The sequence below is a fragment of the Megalops cyprinoides genome, chromosome 14 (assembly GCF_013368585.1).
Source record: "Megalops cyprinoides isolate fMegCyp1 chromosome 14, fMegCyp1.pri, whole genome shotgun sequence".
Classification (NCBI taxonomy): Eukaryota; Metazoa; Chordata; class Actinopteri; order Elopiformes; family Megalopidae; genus Megalops; species Megalops cyprinoides.
Genome location: NC_050596.1, coordinates 9,020,284 through 9,046,591, shown reverse-complemented (window position 1 = coordinate 9,046,591; position 26,308 = coordinate 9,020,284). Strand labels below are relative to the sequence as shown.

The following is a 26,308-nucleotide window of genomic DNA, read 5'->3' as shown; positions in this document are numbered from 1 at the left end:
TCACAGCTGTGTTCTCTGTACATTTTTTCAGTACACGGAAGCCATTTTGTTCTGGCACTGAATAGTATCAATTAGTAATAAACACTTCCATATTTTTGATCTTTGAAAGGTTCTTCCAAACTATTTTATGTTTTTAAAATAAAATCCAAATTGCCAGATTTCATAGTACTGCATCTGATGATGGTGTTTTGTGGAAAAAAAATTCCGTTCTAAAGATCTAATGCATAATTTTGCGTAATTTTGCGCTATGGTAGATAATCACACCACCAGGCGTTCTTACCAAAATGCTCTAATAATAAGTAAAATAATTTTTCATAATGCTTTTCTATAACAGTCTCAACCAAAGGTCAACCTTTAAAATGGTCCAGTCACAAAGTTTATCAAGACCTAAAAATCCTGTACATAAATTAGCCTAGTTTAAAGTTCTGCTGCAAAGTGACCCACTGTACAAACCTACTGTTCACCATGTTGTGCACATGCACCAAACTGCTTATTTAAAGGCAGATTCTAAATGCAAGTCAGAAATGACTGTACATTGAATAATCAAATTCCCTTACCACCTCAGACATTGTTATCTTTTATGACTATAATACTGTCTATTACCGCAAAGGCATTCAAATGAAACACCACAGTAAACCAGGTAAAAGTCCAAGCCGCAGCACAAAGACTTCAAGACCTCAGAGCCGTGCTGTTTCCACGGCCGCGTCCGTAGGTTTACCTCTTCAGATGCTGTTCCAACTGCCAGAACAATAGCTTGACTGCCATCTCGTCCCGACCGTGCGCTGGGAGCGTCGATTCTCTCATTGATGTGTTAATCTGTACTCCGCTGCGGATTACCGAGAGGACCCCCTCTTTTCCCCCCTCACGATGTTTGGCGACTGCACGGGCCGCCGGACGGTGGTACTCCCAGAGGTGTCACATTAAAGCTTGTGGTGGGGGGGGCGGTGAAATTTGGGGGGGGGGGCGGGTGTCTGTTTGGGGATATGCACCGATCGCTCCCACTGTACTGGCTTTGTGCGTCTCGCAGGCACGCTCGCCACTGACTGAATGAAAACAAGAAGGGCAAGCTGTGATGTCACAGCCTGTGGGGGTCACGTGACCCCCGCGGTTACATAAACCATCACCAGAGATTAAACTCTTGCCAGTGACGGGTGCGTTCTGTGTGCGTGAAGCTCCCCCCCCCGCCCCACACTTGCCGTCGCCCACCCCACAGCTCCGTCTTCTCCACGCCCCCCATCACCCCCCCCCCCCCCCCCACACACACACACACGCCACCCCCCCCCCCTCCCCTCTTCCTGGTTCCCTTTTCCGTGGAGCCAAGCCCACGCCTGCTCCTCTCTAATTGGGCGCGAGGAGAGGCTGGACTTTTTTTGTCGGGTCTCATCAGTATTCAAACAGGCGCTAACAGGCTTAACGTGCTCCCGGCCAGCGCGGCACGCTTGCGGCTCCCCCGGGCTCAGAGAGCGCCGCGGCGAAAGAGCACCGCTGAACGCCGCGGCGGAGGGCTTCACCTGCACGCTCCTCAGACAAAAGGCTGAGCGCGCTCACTACACGTTCGATCGCAGCGGCTGATTAGCGCTGAGGCTAACGCGCTCAGCCACACACCGCGGTCTAGACAAACGGCATTGATGGAATACCTTAAGGAAAATGGCTCAGAATGAATGTGTGATCTCTGTTCTAACAGATATGCATAAGATTATGCATTTATAAGGTGCTCTTTGTAATCATCAGTATAGGCAGTCCAGCAGTACAGAGAGTCCTTGTAAAGAGCCATAGGTTGAGGCGCTTTTGAAAGAGATCAGCCCGGTGCAACGATGCGCAAGAAATCGCGGGCTGGGAACAAAGTGTACCAGTCGAGACCTGCAGCCAGCGACTTACAGCCTCACGCTCAGTCATACCAGTTTGGTGTACACCCTCGACAACAGGGGCTACGAAAAGTGCCACCGCATCCTCACCGCGCCCGAGCGGACGGTGCCTCGGGGACCGCCCGAGCCCGAAATGTCCCGCACCGGCCGATATCCACACCTCACGTCCTGCTCTGCCAAAAGTGACCTGCGAACGTGCCGCTGCAGCGGCAGATAACGAGGCTCAGCTCGTTCCCTAAGCCTTCCTGAAGCTGGCCTTTCCTGACAGTGGCATTTGCCAGCTGGCTTTGTGCGTGACCCTCTGACGGTGATCTCCCTTTTTTTGTTGTTGTTTTTGAGCGAGTAACCCAGATATCACCGAGCAACTTATAAATAGCAAGGGATAAAGCGCTATCCGAAACTACATGATATTAAAAATGACAGAGGTGATGTAATGGATGGCCGGCCCCTCCCTCCCTGGGACAAAGGAATTTCCCATCAGCCCTTGCTGTGGGAGGTATGTACACAGCGGTGCATGAGGAGTAGGAGGTGGAGCCTATGAGACGCGATGCGAGACCCCTCACATCAGCATCTTGGACTCTCACGTGCGTGAGGAACCAAGGTCCCAATCAGAACATCTGATGAGTGCAGGGCATTCTGGGAAATTGGGGGAAGACCAACTCCAGGCAGAGTTGGTCCTTTTCTTTCTGCTGTTGGGGCCTAAACGCGGCGGCCGAGCTACAGCAGCACGTTTGGCGCCTTATGTTCGCAATCTCACAGTGACGCACTGGGGGAGCGTCGACGCACCGCAAGAATAAACCGAGTGTGAGGCGTAATCGGAGTCAAGTGCACTGGAGCTATCCCAGTTACGTAACAGGCTTAAGTCACGCCAGCAATAAGCAAGACAGCTGGCAAGTCATCCGTATTGCTTTTTAGATGAGAGACACCTTATAGAGGCCTGTATATATACGTTTTGGTTATTTTTATCTCCTTACATGGCCTGTTCCTCTAGCTGTAGCAGCTGCACTTGGTAACTGTCTGAAATGAAGTGTTGCTTGATTCAAGCCAGAAACCCGAGGAGGTTTCAGCGTTTCTATTAAGCGATGCGCACACTTTATAATAACGCACCCCAGAGGTCCTCCTTCCTTATAGCCGAGTAATGCAGATTATGCAATCAGAGACTACAGTATTTTCATTGTGTTCATAGTGTGTGTGAGGGCCTCCACCAGGTAACCATCAGGTAACAATGCGTGGCGGCGACTACAAGGAGAGCAGCAAGGTGTAAGTAACGTGAACCGAAACCTGGCAACGACAGGATTAACGGAAAACCTCCGTGGGGGAAAAGACACGGGACGAGCCGCTCGGACGGAGTCTTGTACGGAGGGCACGCGGAGAGAGAGAGAGAAAGAGAGAGAGAGAGAGCAGAAGCTCGCGGCTACAAGGAGAAAGGCTCGGTGTGCAGAAGGGGGCTGTCTCTCCCCCCGGCAGGGCCGCCCCGCCCGCGCCTTCCTTCCCTTTGTCCCTGACCACCGCGGCCTTTATGCGAAGTGACAGATGAATCCACACTGTGATGTAAGAAGCAGGAGAACCCCCGATCCCCCTATGCAAACCCCCCCCTTCTAACGCATTACTGTTCCATAAAACACAGGCACAGGCTTTCGGTGTGGACTGTCAATCCGCCACAATTACAATAACGTCTATTCTCATCTCTACACTGGAGAAGCAGCAGTGTTAATGCAGATAGGTGGGCGCGTTCCTCAGTCCAAAAGGCATTCCTGCAAAGCGGCGCCAGCCGCAGCAGACAATAGGAGAGATCTCAGGGACGGAGGAGGGCGGCTGTTTACGCTCTTTACAATGTTCCTGATACAGATGGCTACTCAAGCACAAGTAACGCTTCCACTTGAGTTACTAATGCGATCTGCAGACCCCGCGCTACATTTATGGATATGTTGTTTGCTTAATGCTGTTCGGTCCTGTTTCTGGACTCTCTCTCTATCGTTACATCCAGTGTCAGTAAAACTGTGGAAAATCTGACAGTAAAACTGTATTTTGTTAGTTATTGTTCAGATTCCTCATCTCCCACCCCCCCCCCGCCACCCCCCCTCCATGTTCACATCCACACACAGCATGGGAGAGACTAAATGGTCACAGCACGTTATGTCTGGTTTCTGTTATTCACGTCAACTGTACCTACATACTGAGCTCTGGGAGAGACTAAAAACAAGCTGAAATGCAGTGAAACTTGTACATGTATAGATTAAGCATACAAAGCCAGCTATAACCCCACCCTTCTGAGAAGGGTTTCAGAAATGAGTGCACCAACCGTTTGGAAGATAAACATATCAAATGATGATTTCATTTGCATGGAGTTTCCATGCTTCTGCACGGCATCTCCAACTAAAATGGTCACGACTTCCCTTGTGAGCGTTTGAAGAACTGTAAAGCAATCGTGTAAAGAATACATATCACATTACACAGAACATGTCAAACTATGGCACCTGATCTGAAATTATTTTGGTTCAGGGACTGGATAGGTGAACAGGTAATAAAAACTGATACTTCTTTCGCTAACTGAAAAGTCAGCTTTCCCTGTGACACTGTGTTTGTTCGGAGCCTCAGGTGACACCCTGGACAGGAAAATTGTTTCACTTCATTTTCACATCAGTAAACTACAAACTATAGGCTCTGGACCAAAAACAGTGCAGGATCAACCCTGGCTAATGACACTGGCAGCCATTTTATGCTCTTAAGTATGAACTTCATCTGATCATTATTGTAATGCCCTTACCCTGCAGGATGTCCTAGCACACACTCGCGTGCGCACACATACACGTGCACTCGCAGACAAACACACAGATCTGTTGGCAGGCAAAGCAGGGATGGAGCAAGCCTTGAGCAGATCGCCCGGTATCAGATACCCCACACGTCACGTGACAAAATCCTTGGTTACAACGACAATGCCATACGTACGTCACAGAAGAAACCGTTTCATTGCATTAAAAGCAAAAATAAAACAAAACACATAGACAGACACCCTCCAGAAGGGGTCAAGAGAAAGAGAAAGATAACCAATGAGGCTAAGAGGCTACGGAAGCCACACACGGGCATTATTTTCATGTATCCCTACAGCACAGAGAGAGTGAAAATTAAGCAAGCTGTTTTAGGTCATTAGTTTGGCATTTAAAAAAAGACAAAACACTGCAACTTAAAAGCCTTGGACTTCATTATGAGTCAAACGCCTGTGCTTTTTCAGACACGGGCAGGGAAACAGGATGAATGACTGAGTGTGCACATGAGCAGATACACTCATGCAAAATGCTCTTATGAATTCGACATAACATATAAAGCTTAAACGGGTTTGTATGGCGCAAAGCTTTGGTCCACTTTGGTGAACTCCCTGGTCTTTGATACTGGGCGTTAGGCATTGAGAGAGAAGCTTTAAAATGAGGGGGAAGACGTGCCCGGGAGCAGGCTGCACACGAGATTCACCCTTCCCAAAAACTCAGCGGCGTACTCAGTCCCGAGACATCCTGATCCCCGCAAGGGGGATCGTGATGTGCCCTGCTCGCTGATAACAACAGGATTTTCCTAAATCCATTTAGCAAACCTCTCTCTCTCTCTCTCCCTCCCTCTCTTTCTCTCTCTCTCTCTCTCTGCATCCAGCATGCCGGCCTGTGACGATCGCTCGCTCTCCCTCCCCGTCTCTCTGCCCTAATTCCAAGAAGACCATTTGCGCTGCGCGACGACCGGCGCGATCCGGTTTGAGCAGGGGGAGAGAGGGACGTGGGAGGGGCTACGCGGCTGCCAATCTCAGGCTAGGTGAGGGCGGTTTGCTGCTTGGGCTCGGGCTGCAGCGAGCCACCACAACCCTCTCTTTGCACACCTCGCCCTGGCACACCGACAGCAGCAGATGTTTAACGGCACTGTCGCGTGTGCATGCTGCCACAGTCCAACCCCTCCCACCACCCTCAACTAGGTCTGATGCTGAAATGAACAGGCATCACTGACCACATTACATTATATTATTGGCATTTCGCAAACACTCTTATCCACACCACTTTTTCATATTACACATTTATACAGCTAAATATTTACTGAGGCAATTCTGGGTTAAGTACCTTGCCCAAGGGTATAACAGCAGTTCCCCAGCAGGGAATCGAACCGGCAACCTTTCGGTTACGAGTCCTGCTCCTTACCACGGTGCTACACTGCTACCCCGAAAGATTTATCAGTGATGAAGAGAAAGCAGAATGGAGGGTTAAACCACAGAGGGAGGGAGTGCACCCACATTCTGTGACTGCACTCTGAGCCCAAAAAGAAGCGGCGCAACAAAGGTTACCCTGTGAGTCGCCTGAACCCTGACCTCCAACCCCATTTAACTGGCCCGTGATTTCTGTTCTCCGTTGATCAGCCTGTTGTTGGTCTATGCAGACCCGGGACACTTAAACGCTGCTCCACTGCCACTGTCACAGAGTGCCAGCACACAGGGCACGTTCAGTGACAGACCTTAACCCTTCCGTGATCATTCTGCTCTTTAGTCAAGGCATAGTAAGTAAGATCCACGCCACATGCATACCGTGCTACATAACAACCGGGGTCCACTCTTCACTGATCACCCAGGGCAGAGATGCAAAGCCCCAGAGCTGTGCCCCACAGCCACACTGTATTTTTAGCTTGCAGTACATTACACGACATGCATTTAGCAGATGCTCTTATCCAGAGCAACTTCTATCACAATAGAACATAAGTGTATTCGTGTCAGACCAGGCTCACAACACTCCCAGACCAGTGAGTGTGAGCATAACGCTATTCAAGCCCTACCAAAAGCTAGGAAGGGAGCTCCAACAGGGGCTGGTGTACAGAGCCGGAGCTTGAGCTGCAGCTGGAGCCTGAGCTGGAGCCTCCTTCCGCTCTGCGGGCTGGAGAACACAGGCCGGCTGTGTGCCCGGTGCCCTGACAAGAGAGAGGCGAGGCCGCTCCTCTCAAAGGAGCAGTAAAACACACTGCCACCCTGCCAAAAGCAGCGAGAGCCGCCACACCTACACACTGCGCCTCCCTCTCAGCATCACCTCCCATCGGACTACAACAGCAACCCTGCTTCCAAAATCTGGCCTGGTACCAAGAGAAACAGATGCTACACTGGTGCGGGTAAAAATGGAACCGAGCTCCCTTTCCTGAACTGCTGGAGGGATGCACACACACTGTGGGGACGCGTTACATGTCGCTGCCGGGACTCGGTCTTAAGCCCCTTTCTGCACCAAAAATGCAGGTCATTTGTAGGTGGCAAAACGCTGGCATTAGTCAATAGGCCAATATTAGTCATCGCTCACCTCAGAGCAAAAGAGTAAGCGCGGGTAACTTACGTAACATACTTGGCAAGGCCGTAACAAATGGATGAGATCCAGGTGTGAGGTGATGCGTGCGGACTTTCTATTGTGGTCCAGCGTGTGCTGAACTGTTAGGAAACCTGAGGGCTGTTCTCCTCTGTGACATGTACCTGCAGCAGTTTATTTACCTCATAACCACTCCTGCCAATTGCCACCAGCCATTTTTAGCTAGAGAAGAAATGCAGAACATCCTATGTTCATTTAATTTCTGAACAACACACATCCACTGAATGGTCAAAAAGCAGAAAGAACAAAAACCCAACAGGGAATGCGTGTCTACCTGCTAAACCAGTTAACTTGCACACTGTGCCTTGTTCTCGAGTGTTCCTTGACTGCTGATAACCACAACCACAGACAATGAAAACTGTAGCTAGCAAGTCATTCATGTCACCTCTTTGGAAGTCTGTGATTCGCTACGGTAGCGGTATTTATGACCACTGCACTAAGTTGGGAGTCCTGCACGGGACCGTTTTCCCAATTCTGCACCCATATCCACTCGAAACGTTCATGATTGCGCCTACCTACTCCAGCAATGGTCCGGTCCCTGTTCAGCTACCCCAGGAACTGAGCTGTTGAAGTGAAACCTTTTCTTTCCACCACTCTATCCTAATGCAAGCCTTTCCTTTATACCTACAGCAGCACTGCCGTTATAACACACAGTCACACTGCACCTAAGGCTCACCTTCCTAACTCTCTGTGTTTTCTGCGAGTCTGACAACCTGGTAAATTTAAGAGAACACACAGTTTACTTTATACAAAATATTTTATACAAAAATCATGCTATACTGACAACCAGATAAACCCTTCCAGGAAAGGTTTTAATTTTCTCTGTGCCAGAGGGTAACATTTCTCTGCAAGAATGTGAGGCTGTTTTGTTTGTTTGCCTGAATAGTTTGTGTTTGTTCCAACGGAAAGCTCCCACGTTATAGGAGTCATTAACAGAGTCAGCTATGGATGCGTGCGCTGACATACTGGGCTTCAAACCTATATGCTCACAGAGAGCAATAATAGCCCATCCGCTTCCTGCGCACCATCTATGGCATACTGCCCCATGCTCCAGTTCCATGCTTCTGTGTACTAACACTGTTTCCTGCACTTTGCGCTGATTGGAACAGCGTGGGTATTAAACACTCAGTGTCAGGGTTACAAACGTCCCAGATTACCGGGACACTGCATCAGGCGCAAAGCCATGATGCTCAGGTCTTTAGCATAATCTGCACTTAATCCCCGAGATGAGTTCCACGTTAATTTGGCTCCATGGGGTTATAAACAGCCGCAGTGCATTTCTGGTCCTCGTGTGTATAACCTGCCCCCCTGCCCCTCCCCACCACCAAACCCCCCCCATTTTCCAGGAGCCCAACAGAATTCCACAGAATTAACCCTCCTCTTTCCGTTTGACTTGGCGATTTGACGACACCCCTCAGTAATACCAGTTAACATACACCATAATGTCCCTCAGCACCATAATGTCTCTCAGCTTTGTTTTAAACTGTGTGCAAGCCTGACCAGCCAGTTCAACATCCCGCCGTGGCCGGTGACGGCTCTGCGCTGAGCCCTGTGCTCGACCCTGTGTTTGCGGGGCTGTGCTGCGCTCTGCCCCTCCCCGCGCAGTCTCTGCGCAGCGCAGGGGGGAGTTTGCGGCGCCGGGGCGGCTAAAGGGAAGAGCCGGTTTGAACCGGTCCGCAGCGGTTCTCCGCGCTGCCGGCGGTCCTCGCAGCGGAGCCCCTGTGGACCAGCCAGGATGACCCACAAAGAGCTCATTATACTTCGGCACGGCCGCCCATGTCCCCTCTGTCCCCTGGCTTCCGTCCAGCAGGAAGGGCCACTCCATTCACTGCGCTACCAAAAAAGCAGTATCCACTACATACACACTGAAACACCTGCTCCAAAAAGATGCCATCAGAAATCAGCTTAACCATCTGTGTGTGTGTGTGTGTGTGTGTGTGTGTGTGTGCATGTATGCGTGTATGGTGAGAGCGCACGCGTGTGCGTGCATCTGTGTGTGTCTCTGTGTGTGTGTGAGTGTTTGGCTGCCTTCTGTATGGATGGATAATATGAAATATACTACTGCCCTGTAATGGCTCCTGAACTATCTAAAAATGTACATCCACTGTCAGTCACGATGCCCAGACATTACAATGAATGCAGTTCAAGCTCTTACCTTTGGAGGAAAGCAAGCGCAAGCCAATCCATGAGCGGCAAGGAAAACAGAAATCAACTATGGCACGCAAACACCACACCCCGCATTCCAGCCAAAAAGAAAAAACAAAACACACCTACACAAATGGTCTGACCCACACCTCCGTGATCGAGTCACACAATGACATTAAAATGCAGCTACACAAGTGTGACCCGCACTTCTGTAATCGAGCTGCGCAGTGACAATAAAACGTAGCTGCACGAGTGTGCGGTGACATTAACGCGCGCGGGGCGAGCAGGGAATTAGGCCGTGTCACGTTCACTTACACAGAAGTGTTTTTCATGATCGATTCCAGGAAAACAAAGTGCATAACGAATGGGTGTTGGCTGCAGGGGGGGACTGTTACCTGACCTGACACGGTTCAGGTAAAGAGCCAGGGCTGGAAAGGTGAACCACAGGTGGGGTGAAAGCATGCGGATGAAGGATGGTCCAGCTGTACCGGCACAGGCCGGGTTAACTGCCCAGGTTTGGGTTTTCTGTTTCATGGGCAGTGCTCCAGGCACGTGCCGAAACAGACCTGGGATCAATCACATCTCAATACTATAACAAACCCATCGATTAAGTTACGATTTACAAAATAAGGAATGTTGCAGCTGTTGCGTTATGACAAAACCACTATATACAGGAGGTGCAATATAACAGTACAAATTACTATGGTCTTTCATCAGGATCTCTTTTGCAGATTGTGAGGAAGTAATTACAGACTACACAGCTCAGTGTGGTTCTATTAAAGGTCACACACGAGCCCCTGTCCCATCCTCTCTCCTTCCTACAGGAAGAGGGGTCATGCGAGAAAATGGCCACTTAGTAACATCTCCTTAAAGGCAATTTCACATCTTTTTGAGTCATTCCAGATGAAGGAAGACCATTCAATGCTTTCTGCAGCATGATTCCACATAATTCACCTGCTTTTGATATTAAGATAGCAATTACTAATGTGATAAAAGTCTGACCCCGATATCTGTGTTGCATAATCCAATACTGAGTTAAGTAGACATTTTCACGCACATTAGATTACATAACCCGCAGTTTAATGGAGAAGTCTCAGGCTCACGCTTTCGTGGTGCACTTCCGCCATCTAGTGGCAAGACGTGAAAGCGCGGATTATGATTCTTAATCATCGCCGTACGTTGAGACACAGGAGAGAAAAACAAAACAGCTGATCCTTTTTGGAAGAAAAATGTATTTGGGCGATCAGCAGTGGCACCTTTAGGATTGATGTGAGCCATTAACAGCACACATGTTTATGTGGTAACTCGCGAAACACCGCAGATCGTCTGTAGTTCGTGTGCTTGCGAAAGCTACAACGTGAGATTGTTTAATTAACAAGGATGGCGTTTATCGATTTAAATTACGTTAAATGCTCATGACACATCACAGCTTTTGTGAGGTCTGTGTTCTAATTCCAAACGTTATTGTTTATTGCACTCAACCTAACCTAAAAGTTCATTCTCAGTAATTTAAAATCGATTTAACTAAATTTAGCTCCGTTTTGTAATTTGAATATTGTAACACACGAAAGCTACAATGTGAAACATTTAAGAGAAAGCTTTGGGATTACTTGCCACTTAATTATTCAAATTGCCATCCTTGTTAATTAAACTCTCATGCTGTAGCTTTCGTAATAGCACACAAACTACAGACAATCTGCGGTGTTTCGCGAGCATAATCATTTATTCTAATTCGCCATGGGTGTCAATTATTCTGTGAATTATTTGTTTTATTGTTAATCAAGGAGGATAAAGGGGAGCAGACTGAAAGTAATGGTAGATTTAAAGGTAGTGTTCTGCTTTCCCTGTTTCCAGCTCACCCACCGCCACTGTGATTAAGTACTCATGAGGTTACAAAAAGACAGTGAAAGCATTCACTCTCGGTGCGCAATCCAAAATGCCATTACCAATGGGAATGACGACGGTATAGGCCACAGACACAATGACAGCGGGAACGCCAGTGTGAAAGGTGTGTGGACGCTTTGGCGTGCGCTGCTTCACACCTGTAAACAGGTTCAGCCAGGGACATTAGGGAGCACCTGCACCAGGGACACCAGCTGAACCCCACAGCTCCTCTGGGGGAGAGGAGCATGATCCCACAGGGGAAAATGAGCGTTGTGGGGATATGTATAACAGCAGCCAGCTGCTTCTGGAAGGCACACTATGCTGAAAATGCCCAAATAAGGAAGTGTGTTGAATCATCCACATTTTTGTGAAGAATAATAAACATCCATGCAGTTACGTATGTGTGGGGTATGGTGTTTCACTCTAGGTCTTACTTTTATAATGTACTCTTGCTGTGAAGTTCTCACTCACAGAATGGTTACCCTCCAAACGTGACTTCATTATTTTAATAAGTGATAGAAGACCCAGCCAGGGCAGTATACTGAACTCTCTACCAGTCCTACTGAAACATCACTAGCACAGACCATTTATTGTTTCAAACACAACATTTTCAACTAAGTTCAATCAAAAGGTACACGAGTTGTGCAATTTTAGTGGTTCTCCATTTGTTATAGCTGAACAACTCAAGATTGTATTAACAAATACAAAAAAATGATACAATAAGATAAAATTAGACTCCAGTTTGTGAACTAAACAGTGAGTCACTCCATTGTGTTAGAGTATAAAGCTCACTTCTCACTATAAATCCCACTTCACCATACAAGACAAAGCTGCTGACGCCGTTCACAAAAACAAAAGGAGGTGGAAATTTATAAAGAAGAAATAATTTATTTAAAAATACAACACAGGAACCAGCCTGAGCACAACTGAAACAAAACCTCTCCCGCTCCACAGCCACACACCTGTCTGTCAGCACAGGCTAATCTCACAGGTGTAGGTCATTAGCCCATGGCTGGCATCCCTCAGTTGAACACACCTACATACACACAATTAGACGACAATTAACAGATCTCAAGTGAAGCTGACTGCTGAGAAGTACTACTATCGTTAGCAGCATAAATAAAACACTGAGGATAACCAATTACACAATTAAGCAAGAACTGAACAATTAACAGTTTCTAGGGAACAGGTGAAGGTTGTGCTTCATAACGCTCCTGTGTGTGAAGCACAATTGTCTAATTTGTTGTTATCAAGCAGCTGCAGCAGTTAATACCCAGTTGATCATTTGAATCAGGTGTGTTGGAGCAGGGAGGCATCTAAAACATGCTGGGCAGTGGGTCCCCAGGACTGGGGTCGAGAACCACTGGTTTAACAGGTCAATGTTGCTTTTGTTTTCTTTGCAGAATAAAGAGTCACCAGTAATAAAGTATGTTCAGCTTTGCCTAAAATACACCACAGAAAGAGAAATGTGTTTGCAGGTTTAATATAATTTTTGCAAAGCACCACGAATCTGTTGATTTTTACACAGTACTTGGACTGAATTTGCAGTCAGCTGGACAGATCTGTTCACAGTAACACCATGAACAGTGCACACAAAGTGAGATCTCTTTATAGTCACTCATTAAAACCTGTGGGGGAGCTTTTCAATACACAGTGAGTAAGCGCGCATTCTGACCCTCTGAAGGTGGAACGTAACGACATCACCCTTTGTGAGGAACATCATTTTTTAGCGAGCTTAAATCTGATGCAACAAAACCAATGCTGTCACTGGCCTTCCATTTGAAATACTGCATTTCAGAATATTTCAGAACTTTCCCACTCCACCCATTAATTAAAACCCTGAGGGTAAAACAATCATGCTTAAAATGTCAGCTGATTTTTACATTTCCATATATACACTATATGGACAAAAGTAGTCAGACGCCTGACCACTACATTGTAATGACACTGTATTCAAACACATATACTTTAATATGGAGTTGGTCCCTGTTTTGCAGCTATAACAGCTTCCACTCTTCTTGGAACGCTTTCCACAAGATTTTGGAGTGTTTCTGTGGGAATTTGTGCCCATTCATTCTGTAGAGTATTTATGAGGTCAGGCACTGATGTTGGACAAGAAGGCCTGGCTCGCAATGTCCGTTCCAGTTCATCCCAAAGGTGCTCGATGGGGTTGAGGTCAGGGCTCTGTCAGTCAAGTTCTTCCACACCGAACTCATCAAACCATGTCTATATAGTCCTTGCTTTGTGCACTGGGGCACAGTCATGTTGGAATAGAAAAGGGCCTTCCCCAAACTGTTGCCACAAAGTTGGAAGCATAGCATTGTCCAAAATGTCTTGGTATGCTGAAGCATTAAGATTGCCCTTCACTGGAGATAAGGGGCCTAGCCCAAACCCTGAAAAACAGGTGTGGCCAAATACCTTTGTCCATATAGTGTATATTCCATTATATTTGCCCAAACAAAAACTGTTGAACAGAATGACACACATCTGTGCTTGCAGTGAGTTGCACTCACCCTCAAAGTGCGCCTGTACGTCATATGGGTAAAATGTTTAGCCTGGTGTCCAGTAAAGCACAAACAGCATATTTGCCTGATCAGAGATGGTCATGTAAGAAGTCGTGCTTATTCCTGTGTAAAATGAACTACTGCAATTCCTCTTTACATTGCTATTTTCACAAACATGAGAATTTTCAAACAAGATGCCCAGCTTTACAGCGGCTCGACCCAACACAGCACTGTAAATTGATTTGCCACTAGATGTCACTGTAGCCTTGTTTTGCCAGTCTAAAATTAAACTCTATCCCACTGCTCTGAGACCCTTGGCCTTCAAGCCTAAAATAGAACACAGCAAGACGATACATATTACATATCACAGTTTGATCATTCTCTTTCTACACTCTAAGACCCACTCAATTCAGCATTGGTCAGTTAAAATTAAATCATACCTTCTCTTTATAACACCTGCAACCAGCCAGTGGCAAAGCTGGCCAACAGCCTTGGATGGCTTCATAATTATAGTAATTTATTGGGAGAGCTATGCTCTAACTGGCATGCATTTAGTCAGAGGGAATACTGGAGGTAAACAAGGGTAGAATTAGAGAGGGAGTATCATTTAAGAGTACTGTCATTTAAGATATAATAAAGCCAACAACAGCAAGACTGATTAGCCAGATAGTTGTACACCTTTCCTTGAATATCTGTAGGATTATGATACTATAACATGGAGGTGTGTCAACAGCAAATAAACTCGCAGTTCATCTCTCATCAGACAGAACTGGACAAATACTTCAGTGTGATCCTGTGATCCTCAGTCTAATGACATTAACTGCTCCTGCCTCTCATACTCTCATACATTTATTTCCAGTTGTATTACATTACATTGCAATTTAGATACTCTTATCCAGAGTAACTTACACAGGTTACAGTTTTACATAATACCCATTTATACAGCTGGATGTTTACTGAGGCAGTTTTGGGTTAAGTACCCCGCCCAACAGTACAGCAGTAATGCCCTAGCAAGGGAATCAAACCTGCAACCCTTTGTTTACAAGCCCTGCTCCTTACCACCACGCCACACCGCCACCCAGTTAGCTGTGACGTGAGTACAGTTGGTTTCAAAGTGCTTTACCAAACCTGATGTGGATAAAACTGTTAGAGATTGGTGATGACAATATGCTCCATGCTCTATTTACAAGGTAGTAGAATAGACTGTTTACCCACAGTGACACTGGCCACTCTGCAACTCCCATTTGCTTGGGCTTCACCACGTTTCCCGATCTTTCCCTTCATACAGATGACCATTAGAGGGCAGCAGCAACCAAACAAAAAAAACAGATGAGTAATCTAAGGCATTTTGATGAGTGACATCGCTGACGTGGCTGATCGATGATTCTTCATGCCACTCCTGCCTGGAAACGATGACTGTACCCACCTGTAAAAGGTGTGTCACTCTCATTTATTCATACTGATCAACAAATATGAATGCATTTACCACGTCTATTTAAGCCATCAGCATAAGGACCTAATGTTGACAGCTCAAACAATCGACATCTGTTCAACTATATAGTTCGTGATCTTTAAAAAGCAGTTCTATGACTCGGTATGAGATAAAACAATGATATGAGCCCTCATAAGCAAACCTGCCACAACAAGAGAATGCTGTAACATCATGTGTCATTTTCACATCATGTGACCAAAATCCACCAGTCAAGACACAGGGAAGAAATTCCATGAAGTGAAAGGGTGCTTACATATTTTTCCTGGCCTTTTCACCATACAACGGCACAAACTGGCCAATAGGTCACAGTGTTATTGGAAAGAATTCATTTTTATCAGAACATTTCAAAAAGTGGTCTCAAAAGAAACACATTCCATTTACTGGGTTAACGTCTGCTGTCATTTATTTTAGAATATGAATTTAATTAATAAATTAGCCAAAGAGGCATTTAACCTCCCAGTGGGAAGAATATAAGAAACTAGTGAAAAACAGCTTTGCTTCAGCTACTCAAAGGTCCTGGGGAAAAACCCCAACATGACCACTTCGGCTGGTTCCAGACAGTCCGCTTCGGTTGTGCTTTTCAGTGAGACCGTCCTGTCCCGTTTTAGCTTGCTAGCAAAGCTATCTGATGTATTATCTTGGTCCTTAACATTACACGCACGTGCTGCTGTGCTTCTATGTATTATTCGCATTCAACTTTTATGAAGCGGGAAACAGAAGAAGAGCCAGCGCCTCTGCGCTAAACACAAAGTACCGCAATGCTGTCTGGAACTGTACCGGGAGAACCACGGCCGTTGCCTGGGCTGCCATTCCCACCTGCAGCCACGAAAGCCCGACCCTCCCGTTCCCAGCAGGCACCGGGAGGAAAACCGCTTCCCCTGCTCGCAATTTCATCGGCGGCATGAAATATTAAACCCGCTGAGGTCAGCTGTAAAAGGGGGACCGGGCCGCGCTGGATGGATGTTTTTTTTTTTTTTTTTTTGAAGCCGGTTGCTGCTGGACAGATCAGGACGATCGCAATCACACCCCAATCGCGCCACCCCCCCCCACCCCCACCCCCACCCAGCAAAACAACAGCGAGGGGACAGGACAGAAAGAGTGAGAAAAGCCAGGGCTGAGCGACCGGCCGGCAAACGCCCCCCGTACAGACAAAACACGGCAGAGACGGGGGGAGCGGAAAACGACACGGCAAACAAGCCGCCCCTGCCGGCAGCGGCCGGGGGGGAGCGCGCCGGGGAGCGGCTCTCCGGTGGGCCAACCCTACAGGAGGCAGAGGTGGAACAGGAGGAGCAGGCTGGAGACGGCGACCCGGTGCTGACTAAAGATTCAATCCCAGCCCTGTGCAGAACACAGAACACACACCCTGACGGCTGAGGACAGCCTTTCAGACCTTGACAGGCCCTTTTTCACAAGCATAGGTCAGAGCAAACAAGCTGCCTCATACTACGGGAAATCCACTCAGATGCATGATCCGGTAAACCATTCAGTAATAATATGGAATTATTTATAAATAATAATAATCGCTGTCATCAATTTGATTTAAGAACATCATCAAATGCTACGAATTAAATCTGAAAGGCTGGGTACAAAGTATACAGAGCACATGCTGTTGGTGCAGTACAGACCGGCTGGTCTGTATCTCTAAGTTACAACATCCATTCAAAGCAGCTCCAAGGCCAGATGACTCATCAAAAGCACGAGGAGACTCAGTTCTGGGGCTTCTGCAGTGATTCTGAATTCAGGTTTCCGATAAATGTAATCTATTGCACAATTTCTTTAAACTGTGACCAGACTTCCCCTTTAAGACACATAGAGCCTCCTAAGACAGTCTAAGACAGCAGGGTCTGGGTGACTCATAGTGATGGCAGCGTGTGTGCTGCACTCAGTGACTCCAGTAAAACGTGACTCGTGGTCACAGCAGATAATGCAGCTCGGACTGCGTAATACGTTGTGAGTCAGCGGTACACACAGCTCATCGTTGTCGATGCGCCCCCTAGTGGGGGAAAAGACAGACTGCAGGTAGACACAAGAGACCACAAAAAATGTTACCTAGTCATCTATGTTTGTAATATTCATGCCTCTATACTTCTGATGCATCGTTTGATTTATGATGTAATTACAAGTGAACAAATGTTGACAGGTTGACACTGAAGTGCTTTTGACAGTTTACATACTGGCACTATCAGTACATGCTGTCCTTCTTTTGACAGAAAAAATAAATATTAGTATTTGAACTAATTAGTTATGGTTTGTTGGATGCATATAGCTACAGGCACAACAACAATATGGCATGTTAACAGTTTACCACAGATGGTTAACTACCATACCCAGCCAGCTCTGGGTAAACAAGCTATCGTGTACCTACTGTACTTCCCTAGAGCAAACTTTTAATAGCTGGAGCACAAAAACACAACACATTACAACAAGGAATTGAGCAAGCTAACAGCAGTGAAATGACTACCAGAGCTGGCACCAGAGGATAGACTGGCAGAACACTAACTGGCGTTCAAAGCACCACTGCTCGTACACCCAAAATCAATTCTGTCCCAAGCTTGTCCGTTACATTGTTAACGCAGGAGCAGGAGTGCCAATTTACCACTTATAAATGAATAAAGTCATTCTACAGACACAGAGATGCCCAGTCCAAGTCCAGAAGGCTCCTCCTGCGCCCTGGCACTTGAGTCAATTGATTCAATGAATCAGCGCTTAAAGTGAACCCATTCAACCCCCCCCCCGCGGTTCTGGGATTCCTCCTGCACTGGTTGTTAAGGACCTGGCCGATGACATCATCACACGCTGCCCTGTCGTACAGCGGAGCTCATTACCAGACACTCCGCAGAGCTTCTCTTGCTCGCCGGCTCCGCATACCAATTGCAGAGCGCACAAAGTCTCCTTTCTAAAGGACAATGGCTGCAGGCAGGGGGGGACACAATGGACATGCGGGGGTCTCGGTGGGCCCAGGGCGACACGCATTCCTGCCCCCCTACCGGGAGGGGTCATCCGCTCTGCTCGCGGGTCCTGGACGAAAGACCCCAGGGGTCGGGGACATGGTAACCATGGAGCGAATGAGAACTGGAAGCAGTGGAAGAGGAAGAGGGCCGTGCAAGCTTTGTGGTTGGTAGAGGGGGAACTGAAGAAAGAGCAGGTTAACCAATGAGATATCAGTCTCTCTGCACTTTGCCTGCTCTTCCCACCTCTCTATGGAGTGGTCCTAATGAGCATGCTCCTCCAGCAGATGAGCCCAGCATTACATTATGTTATATTATTACATTATTGTCATTTAGCAGATGCTCTTATCCAGAGCAACTTACATTCTTACATGTTATCCATTTATACAGATGGGTATTTACTGAGGCAATTCTGGGTTGAGTACCTTGCCCAAGGGTACAACAGCAGTGCCCCAGCATGGAGTCAAACCAGCAACCTTTCAGCTACGAGCCCTGCTCCATACCACTATGCTACACTGCCACCCCAACAGAGCCGATCAGAGTCGATACGCAGAGACGGAGCATGTAAGCCCTCTCTCAGGCTCATGATCATCTCAGTCAAAATCAAACCTGCTGGGAGACGCACTGCTAGAGAAGGGCCTTATTCAGATGGTATCTAAGGGTTTCAAATGCCTCCGAATTGTTAGCTCAAGTTCATTCACATGACACAGGGAGGTTTCCTCTCACAGCACATACACACACGTGCAGTTTCCTCTCAGCGCTGACAGCCATGGTGGAGGGGGACTCCCACTGACGCGCACGTGAATGAACGCCGCAGAACAGGGCCGTGACAATGGGAGCAGGCAGAGCCAGAGTCTCGGATTACGCGTCTGCAGGGGGTGTGTGTGTGAAAGGGCCTGCTGAAAGAGGAGCCCTCCATGAATACTGCATGACTGCCCCTGACTACAGCCAGACTCCTCCCTCCAGAGTGAGACGGGCTGTGTGTGTGAATATGTGTGTGTGTGTGTGTGTGTGTCTGAAAGAGATTGTGAGAGTGTGTGTTTGTGCCTGAGAGAGAGAGAGAGAGTTAGAGACAGAGAGTGTGTGTGTGTGTGTATATGTGTCTGAAAGAGATTGTGAGAGTGTGTGTGTGTGCCTGAGAGAGAGAGAGTTAGAGACAGAGAGTGTGTGTGTATATGTGTCTGAAAGAGACTGAGTGTGTGTGTGTGTGTGTGTGTATATGTGTCTGAAAGAGATTGTGAGTGTGTGTGTCTGTGTGTATGCCTGAGGGAGAGAGAGAGAGTTAGAGACAGAGAGAGTGTGTGTATGTGTATGTGTGTGTGTTTGTGAGTGTTTGTGTGTGTGTGTCTTGGGGGGTGGTTCGCTCCTTTCAACTTCAGCTTACTTGATTCAAAAAGTACCTTCCCGAGTTAGTCACAGTGAGTCTGGGTTTTGCTGAAACACCGCATGAGTCACCCAGTGAAACCGTGGCTGTAGAGAGCGGAGCTGCCTGCACAGGACGTCCTCTGTAATCAGCGCGTTCCTTTTCACTGCGCGAGACATCCTTAATAAACCCCTGATACCGCCGCACCGCCCTGCTCCACATTCAACCAGACCGGAGCCGTGATTAAGGCTGTGACTCACGCTACCCTACCGCATCCCTGCATCCATCACCACAAAATAACCGAACACAAAGAAAACAATTACCGGATCGTAACTATTACTGTGCAAAGTAGCGGTTGGCGGCACCCTCCAGCAGTGTCACCTTGAGCCCCACCTGCCTGTAAAAGCGGAGTAACGTTTTAGTGAGGGAGGCTGGGTGAAGCAGCGCCGCCGGGCTAGGCGCTAAGTTCCGCGGCTTTTAGTAGGGCCCGATCCGGCAAGCTAAGCAAGGTTAGACCGGCCGCGCCGCTCAGGATAGGTGAATTCTGGGCTGGCGCTGAGCTGGGAGGAGAAGGCGGCTCGGTCATTCAGCGGTCCCGGCAGCCTCGGTAGAGATTTCCACCCGGCCCAACCGCCGTGGCGGAGCTTGAGGCGAGACAGACTCCAACATGCCTCTGCAGAAAAAAATCCCATTAACGCCAGCTCTCGGAGGAGGGTGAGAGAACAGGGGGGAAATGATTCTCCGTCATGCGATCTCACTGAAATATAAACTGCAGGATGGTTTACTTCAACAAAAGAGCTACAGCCACTTCCAGAGCTGACATCATGGGTGGCAGATTGAAGATATTTTATCACATTTCACGGTCAAAAGGCACTGTACACTTCTGCTGTCACCCACATCAGCACTGGTTGTACCCCACCTGTTTACATTACATTCATTTAGCAGACATTCTTATCCGGAGCAACGTCCAGCACAAAAGAACAAAAGTGTATCCATTTGAGCTGAATGAGCAACAGTGTCAGACCAGGCTAACAACACCCCCAGACCAGTGAGTGTGAGCATAACACTGTTCAAGTCCTATCACAACTGTTTACTCAAATGACACTAGAATAAGGATCTAGAAGATGCTGATTGGGCTGACTTCCTGTGTCTGTGTGTCACTTCCTATGACTGGATATGTTCCAGACATCCTTCTAGGCTAAGCAGAGGTCAAAGGTCAGCCATCAGCCCTGGAACAGTGGTAGCACCAGTTCAAAAAAAGCTCCAGCTGATGACACACCACTTTGGAGAAAAGGCCGCCTTTTGACCACAACAGCTCCATCTCTATTGGCCATCCAAAGTCAGATGGCCCCGCCACCTTCTCAGAAAGTAACCACATCCATCTGCCGATCACAGGCTACAGGTCTGAGCAAGCTGAGAGAGTGAAAGGATATCGGCTCCCTCCAATGTCACACGATCCGCAACAGCTGGAGGCAGAATACCATAGGAAGCAAGAGGTACCGACAATGTTATTCCCGCGATTCTTATCTCCAAAGGCAAGTGAAGTTCAAGCGCATACTTGCCACTTAAAACAACATCTGAGGAGCCAAATGCTTGCACACGTTTCTTTTCCCCTTCAAAAGCACCTACAGATGTTCTTTGTGAAAATAAGGTCCTCGTGTCTGGACATGGCAAGCAGGTATAAATTGACCTTGTAGGAGCCATTTTCTGCATCCTTCTAACTAAGCATTTAGCCTGTATAACAATTTTCAAATACATATCGACTCTCAGGAAATAAGAAAAGGTTAAAATGAATATTACTTTTTGGGTTACACTCATCACACTGCCCTGCAGCCAGACTGCACAGCCTGCATCCCTCACTCGCGCACAGAAACCAGCGCGCTGCCTCAATGATCGCATCTGACACAGGCCTAAACTAGACTCAACAAATCAATTCTGCGCCAGCTCTAGGCTACTTCCAGCTAAGGGCATGTGTGAAGATGGCATTGTTTCTCCACAGCACTGAGGCAGGGGCACCATTCAAACCCTCAGTCTCTCAGACAGAGCACTGAGAAGCAGTGAAAGAGGGTGATGTCATACCGGGCTTCTGAATGTCAGCGCGACTGCTTAGACCGTCTCAGCCAGCCTAGCAGCTCAGACGAGGACTGGCAGAAAAAGGGAGGCCTGGTGCAGGAGGCTGAGCTCAGCAGCATAACCAGCAGACACGATAAAGTGATGACTCTGGCAAAAGCTGTCAGCGACCCCCTACAGGCCTTCACTCAAATTTCCACTGAGAGGGATCTCATACACCAACACTCAGGCCTTTGACTTCCTGTCAGCATTACATTACAGGCCTTTACATTTAAAGATATAAAATTAAAAAGCAAATGCCATGAAAATACAGCTAAGACACAAGTGCTATGCTAAAGCACCCCCTCAATGGGTGAAGAGCACATCAATGTTGCTCCTTCTAAAACACAGCATTTGGGTTGTGTGTTCTGAGTGACTCGGTGATCTGGACTTTGAACCAATCAACGTTTACTGTGTTGCTACTGAGAGCGACGTCTTGGAGGCTAACACGCTGAAGCTCCACCCACTTTGAGATTCATTAAGACTCACTCTTCCATCGCAACTAGTAACATCCATAAGAAACAATGGAAAGGTCATGGAACAAGAGCAATGCACCCAATGTAAAACAGAAAGTTCCGGAACTTTATCACTTTATCTCAGTGGGGAGGGGCGTAGGCTACTGGAAAGATCTGAAAAACTGTTTCATATAATGATCTCCTGATAATTCAAACTAATGTACACACAAAGTTTGTAAGCTAATTATTTAAAATGGCAACTTGAGCTAGCTAGCTATAATAAATAATCATCATATAACAGCAAATTCAACATTTTTTAAATGTCAAAATGATAGATTGTTGTAGATCAAACACACCATGCCATCAGGCACACAGCTATCACAGAATTAAAAATGTTTGATAACTTTAAAGGTATATTTCTCACAGCAGAACTGGCACTGAAAGAGATGTTTCCCAATGAAACGCCGGTACTTTCCGGCTCAAAGTCTATTACAGCAGAACAAATAAATTCACTGAGTAAATAACCTTGAAATATTCTTTGAGAAGCACAAGAAACACAGCAAATATGAAGGAGCAGAAACTAAGTGGCCTTGAACTTTTACACAGCTGGAAAACTGGGTGAAGTAAAAAGTCCCCAGGACACATTTAAGTCAGTCAACTTGACGCATTACATTATTGTCATTTAGCTGACACTCTTATCCAGAGCAACTTACACATGTCACAATTTTTACATTTTATCCATTTATACAGCTGGACATTTGCTGAGGCAATTCTGGGATAACTACCTTCCCCAAGGGTACATCAGCAGTGCTACAGCAGGGAATCTGGCAACCTTTCATACCTTTCGGTTACAAACCCTACTCCTTACCACTACGCTACACTGCCGCTGTACAAGAGCCAGAAGGAAATGAGGAGAAAGGGAATCTCTTGAAGGAGAATCCTTCTCATTTTAAACTCATCACAGCTCAGAACCTGAGGCTAGTTTCTTCATAAGCTGGATCATGATCCTGAGTTTGACATGGTGACTTTCATCCACATGGACCTCCATGATCTGAAGGCTAGAAAATTTAGTGATTGTATTGCTTCATGCAGTCTACGAGAATGACTCACAAGAAAAGGTCAGCTGAGGCAACATCCGGGGTAAACTTTCACATCACTCATTTATTTACAGTTGCCTAGTCAAAACAAAAGTGTCTCGCAGCTTTGCGGCGAGTCAGCTAAACCAAATGGGTGGTAGAGTGCGAAGGACAACCTCGCTTAAAAACGGCTCCATCATGTTGGAACGGTTTCAGAGAAAGAAAACTTCCTGTCCAGCCAGGGAGCTCGATATCGAGGTCTGGCCTGTGGACGTCGTGGGACAACAAGGTGCAAGAACCGAGGTCAGCACTCAGCTGATCTGCTGGGGCTTGCTATTGGTCATGACCCTCCCCTCAGCTGTCACCTTTGACCTTGCTGACAAGGGGGTCACTCACATGTATAAGGAAATGGCACAAGAAGCACAACAGCACAGGAAGTGGCCAAAGGAGACGCAACACCTCCGTTCAGTGGGCGGACTGTCAGACAGGAAGAGGATGTCAGCCAAGGTGTCAGCCAACAATGGCTGAAACTTGACTCTGCAGTGGAGCTTGTCGACTGTCGCTGAGCCTCACAGTTCGGCAATGCTGAGTTGTTTAAGTGTTATGCATGTCCCCCACCCCACCCTGCATCGCTCCTGTCCTTGTTAGAGGACATCAGCTCATTGTGGGGCACCAATTTAAATAATCCGCTGCAAATATTTCGATTTTAATCGCTCATTTTAACACGCATCACAGCATGTTGAAGAGACTGAGAAGATTGTTTACAAGGAGTGTCAGGCTATAGACTGATTTGCATTCTCATCATGTTCCGCGACAGTAACTTAGGCCCTTGAAAATGCCACCCTTCGGAACACAGACGTCCCAAGATCCATCACTTCTACAGCTCGAACTTGGGAGTTATTGCAATACAGAAAAAGTCGCAGTGCGTTTTAATGAAATCCTGCTTGACAGATTGCACTCGTCCTGTGCACTTTTCCAGCACAAGTTTGCCACTTTAAGAAGAGAAAAAGGAACCCAAAAAAACTGCTTTTGTGCAGGAGTTGCCATTGTCTCTATGCTGACCTCATTTCACACTAGAGGGCCTTGTGATGCAGGGAGGGGGGGGGATCACATTGTGCGTGTTTAACAGAGCAGGAGAGCTCACGGGCACGCGCTCAGCGCTGCGGGCCCTTCCCAAATCTGCAGGCTGTAGACTCACGTGCACGGTCGCCTGCGCCGTCCCGCACACACCGCCCGCGGTGACCCGGAGGGACAGGGGGACCGGAATCTGTCCGCCACTGTAGTCACGAGCTACGCGCTGGCCGTGAGGGTTGGCTGCTGCTCAGACACAGCGAGCAGGAGCTGACAGGACAGCAGCAGAGAGCCTAGCGCTGATGTGTCCTCTGCTGATGGACGGAGGCCTGCCGTGGCAGCCGACCAGATTCACAGTCCCAGAATGCATCTCCCTTTTCCAGACAGAAACGGCAGCGTGCAAGCAAGGCTCTCCAGACAAATCGAGGATGGATACTTCTCAAAGGAAGCCCTCCCAAATTGAAACTATTAATCTCCCACAAAAAGCCAAAAAAATAACACTATAAAGAATACTGATGACAGATAGCACAGATCAGCTTAGTTTATGAGCAGGAAGCATCATTTCAAAGGGAACAGATCTTTCCCAATTAAACTGTACATCCATCACAGGTGGGCTGAAACTTCCCAGAACCCCCTGCTGCAAAAACAATAGCTATAATTACAGACGGCTCCTGTGTGACGGCTGGCTGATACCCCAGGCATCTTGCTATCTCATTCTCATAAACTACAATACGCTGGCTTTTTCCACAGACGCTTTTTCACATTGTCAAACGGCAGCCCAGTGCCAGCTTCTAGGATGGCACGCCCGCTAAGCGCGGCGCTCGATAGCCGCATTAGCCATCTTTCATTCCGACAGATGAGAACACATGGAAGGGAAGCTAATACACAGCCCATTATCTCATAACTGCTGTAAGTAAAAGGAGAGGGTAACACGAGCTCTGCAAACGGTCAAATAAGAGACGCAGTTGAGGCATTTCATCCTTAGGTTCCTTTTTGGAGGTCTTCCTGGGTCGCTCAAACACAATTGTGGGAAGAAGGCTGAGGGGAAGGGATGCCTCAAGTGAGCAGGAAGCAAACTTTGCAGGGGGAAAAAAAAAGGAATCAGACAGCCCGCCTTTGTTGCAGAAGTCTCCCATTGCCATGCAAAGCGGAGCTGGCTCATTTGGACAGGAGCGGTTGCATTAGCCTTCCCCAACAATGGAGCGCTCCCGTGCACATGGCGCAGCTCGCTCCTGGACGCTCTGCCCTGGTTCTATTCACCAAGCTCTTCAAAGGGGCAGAAGAAAGGGCCGGGTGATCATATGCACATGGGCGACGTGCATTCTGGGTAATAAAAAAATGTTTGCAGCTGTTCTGGACCTCTCTGTTCTGGTTTTGTGTAAGCGCAGCGCAGAAGGAGGGTGCTGTGGGGGGTGGGGGGGTGGATTTATCAGCTGAGGCAAAGGGAAGAGAGGAATTTACTTTGTTGACGAGACTGGAGTTCCCACCCTGACAGCTTCAAACTGACCTTTCTATGGAATATCACACGGGCCCTCTGGTGAAGCTTAACACATAAAGACCTCTGTCAAATCCCTTAACTTGTATTATGTACTTTTAAAAGTATTTTTCAAACAATTATGCCTGCCTTTGTTTTCTACAGACTTAGAGAAGTTTTACTGGAACATTCACATCGATAATGAGATCACGTTAAAAAAAATCAATTTCAGCTGACGCGCATCAAAAGATGTCTCGTGCAGTACGCTGGAGTTTTCTGGTATTCTGCGTTGCCTCCAGTTCTGGCTACTGAGGCATATGTAGAGGGTTAACTGCATAAGGATGACTAAGGTGATCACCAGCAACCTACAACCTAGCCAGCTCTGTCTGCACTCCACTCTTGATATACATTACATTATTTAGCAGACGCTCTTACCCAGAGTGAATTACATAGGTTACAGTTCTTTACAATGTTATCCATTTACACAGCTGCATATTTACTGAGGCAATTGTGGGTTAAGTACCTTGCCCAAGGGTACAGCAGCAGTGCC

General features: G+C 47.4%; 1 protein-coding gene across 2 annotated transcripts in view; it reads right to left on the bottom strand.

The window, feature by feature from the left end:
• Positions 1-26,308, bottom strand: part of LOC118788917 (TSC22 domain family protein 1-like) — a 42,208-nt gene that overhangs the window by 7,592 nt on the left and 8,308 nt on the right. Inside the window, exon 1 of one of the 2 annotated variants that reach the window (XM_036545124.1) lies at positions 719-845. The exons of the other annotated variant lie outside the window; for it this stretch is intronic. Coding sequence (XP_036401017.1) covers positions 719-804 — 86 coding nt within the window. The 5' untranslated portion in view covers positions 805-845. Of the gene's footprint in view, positions 1-718; positions 846-26,308 lie in introns of those variants that run through there. 2 annotated transcript variants of the gene reach the window in all.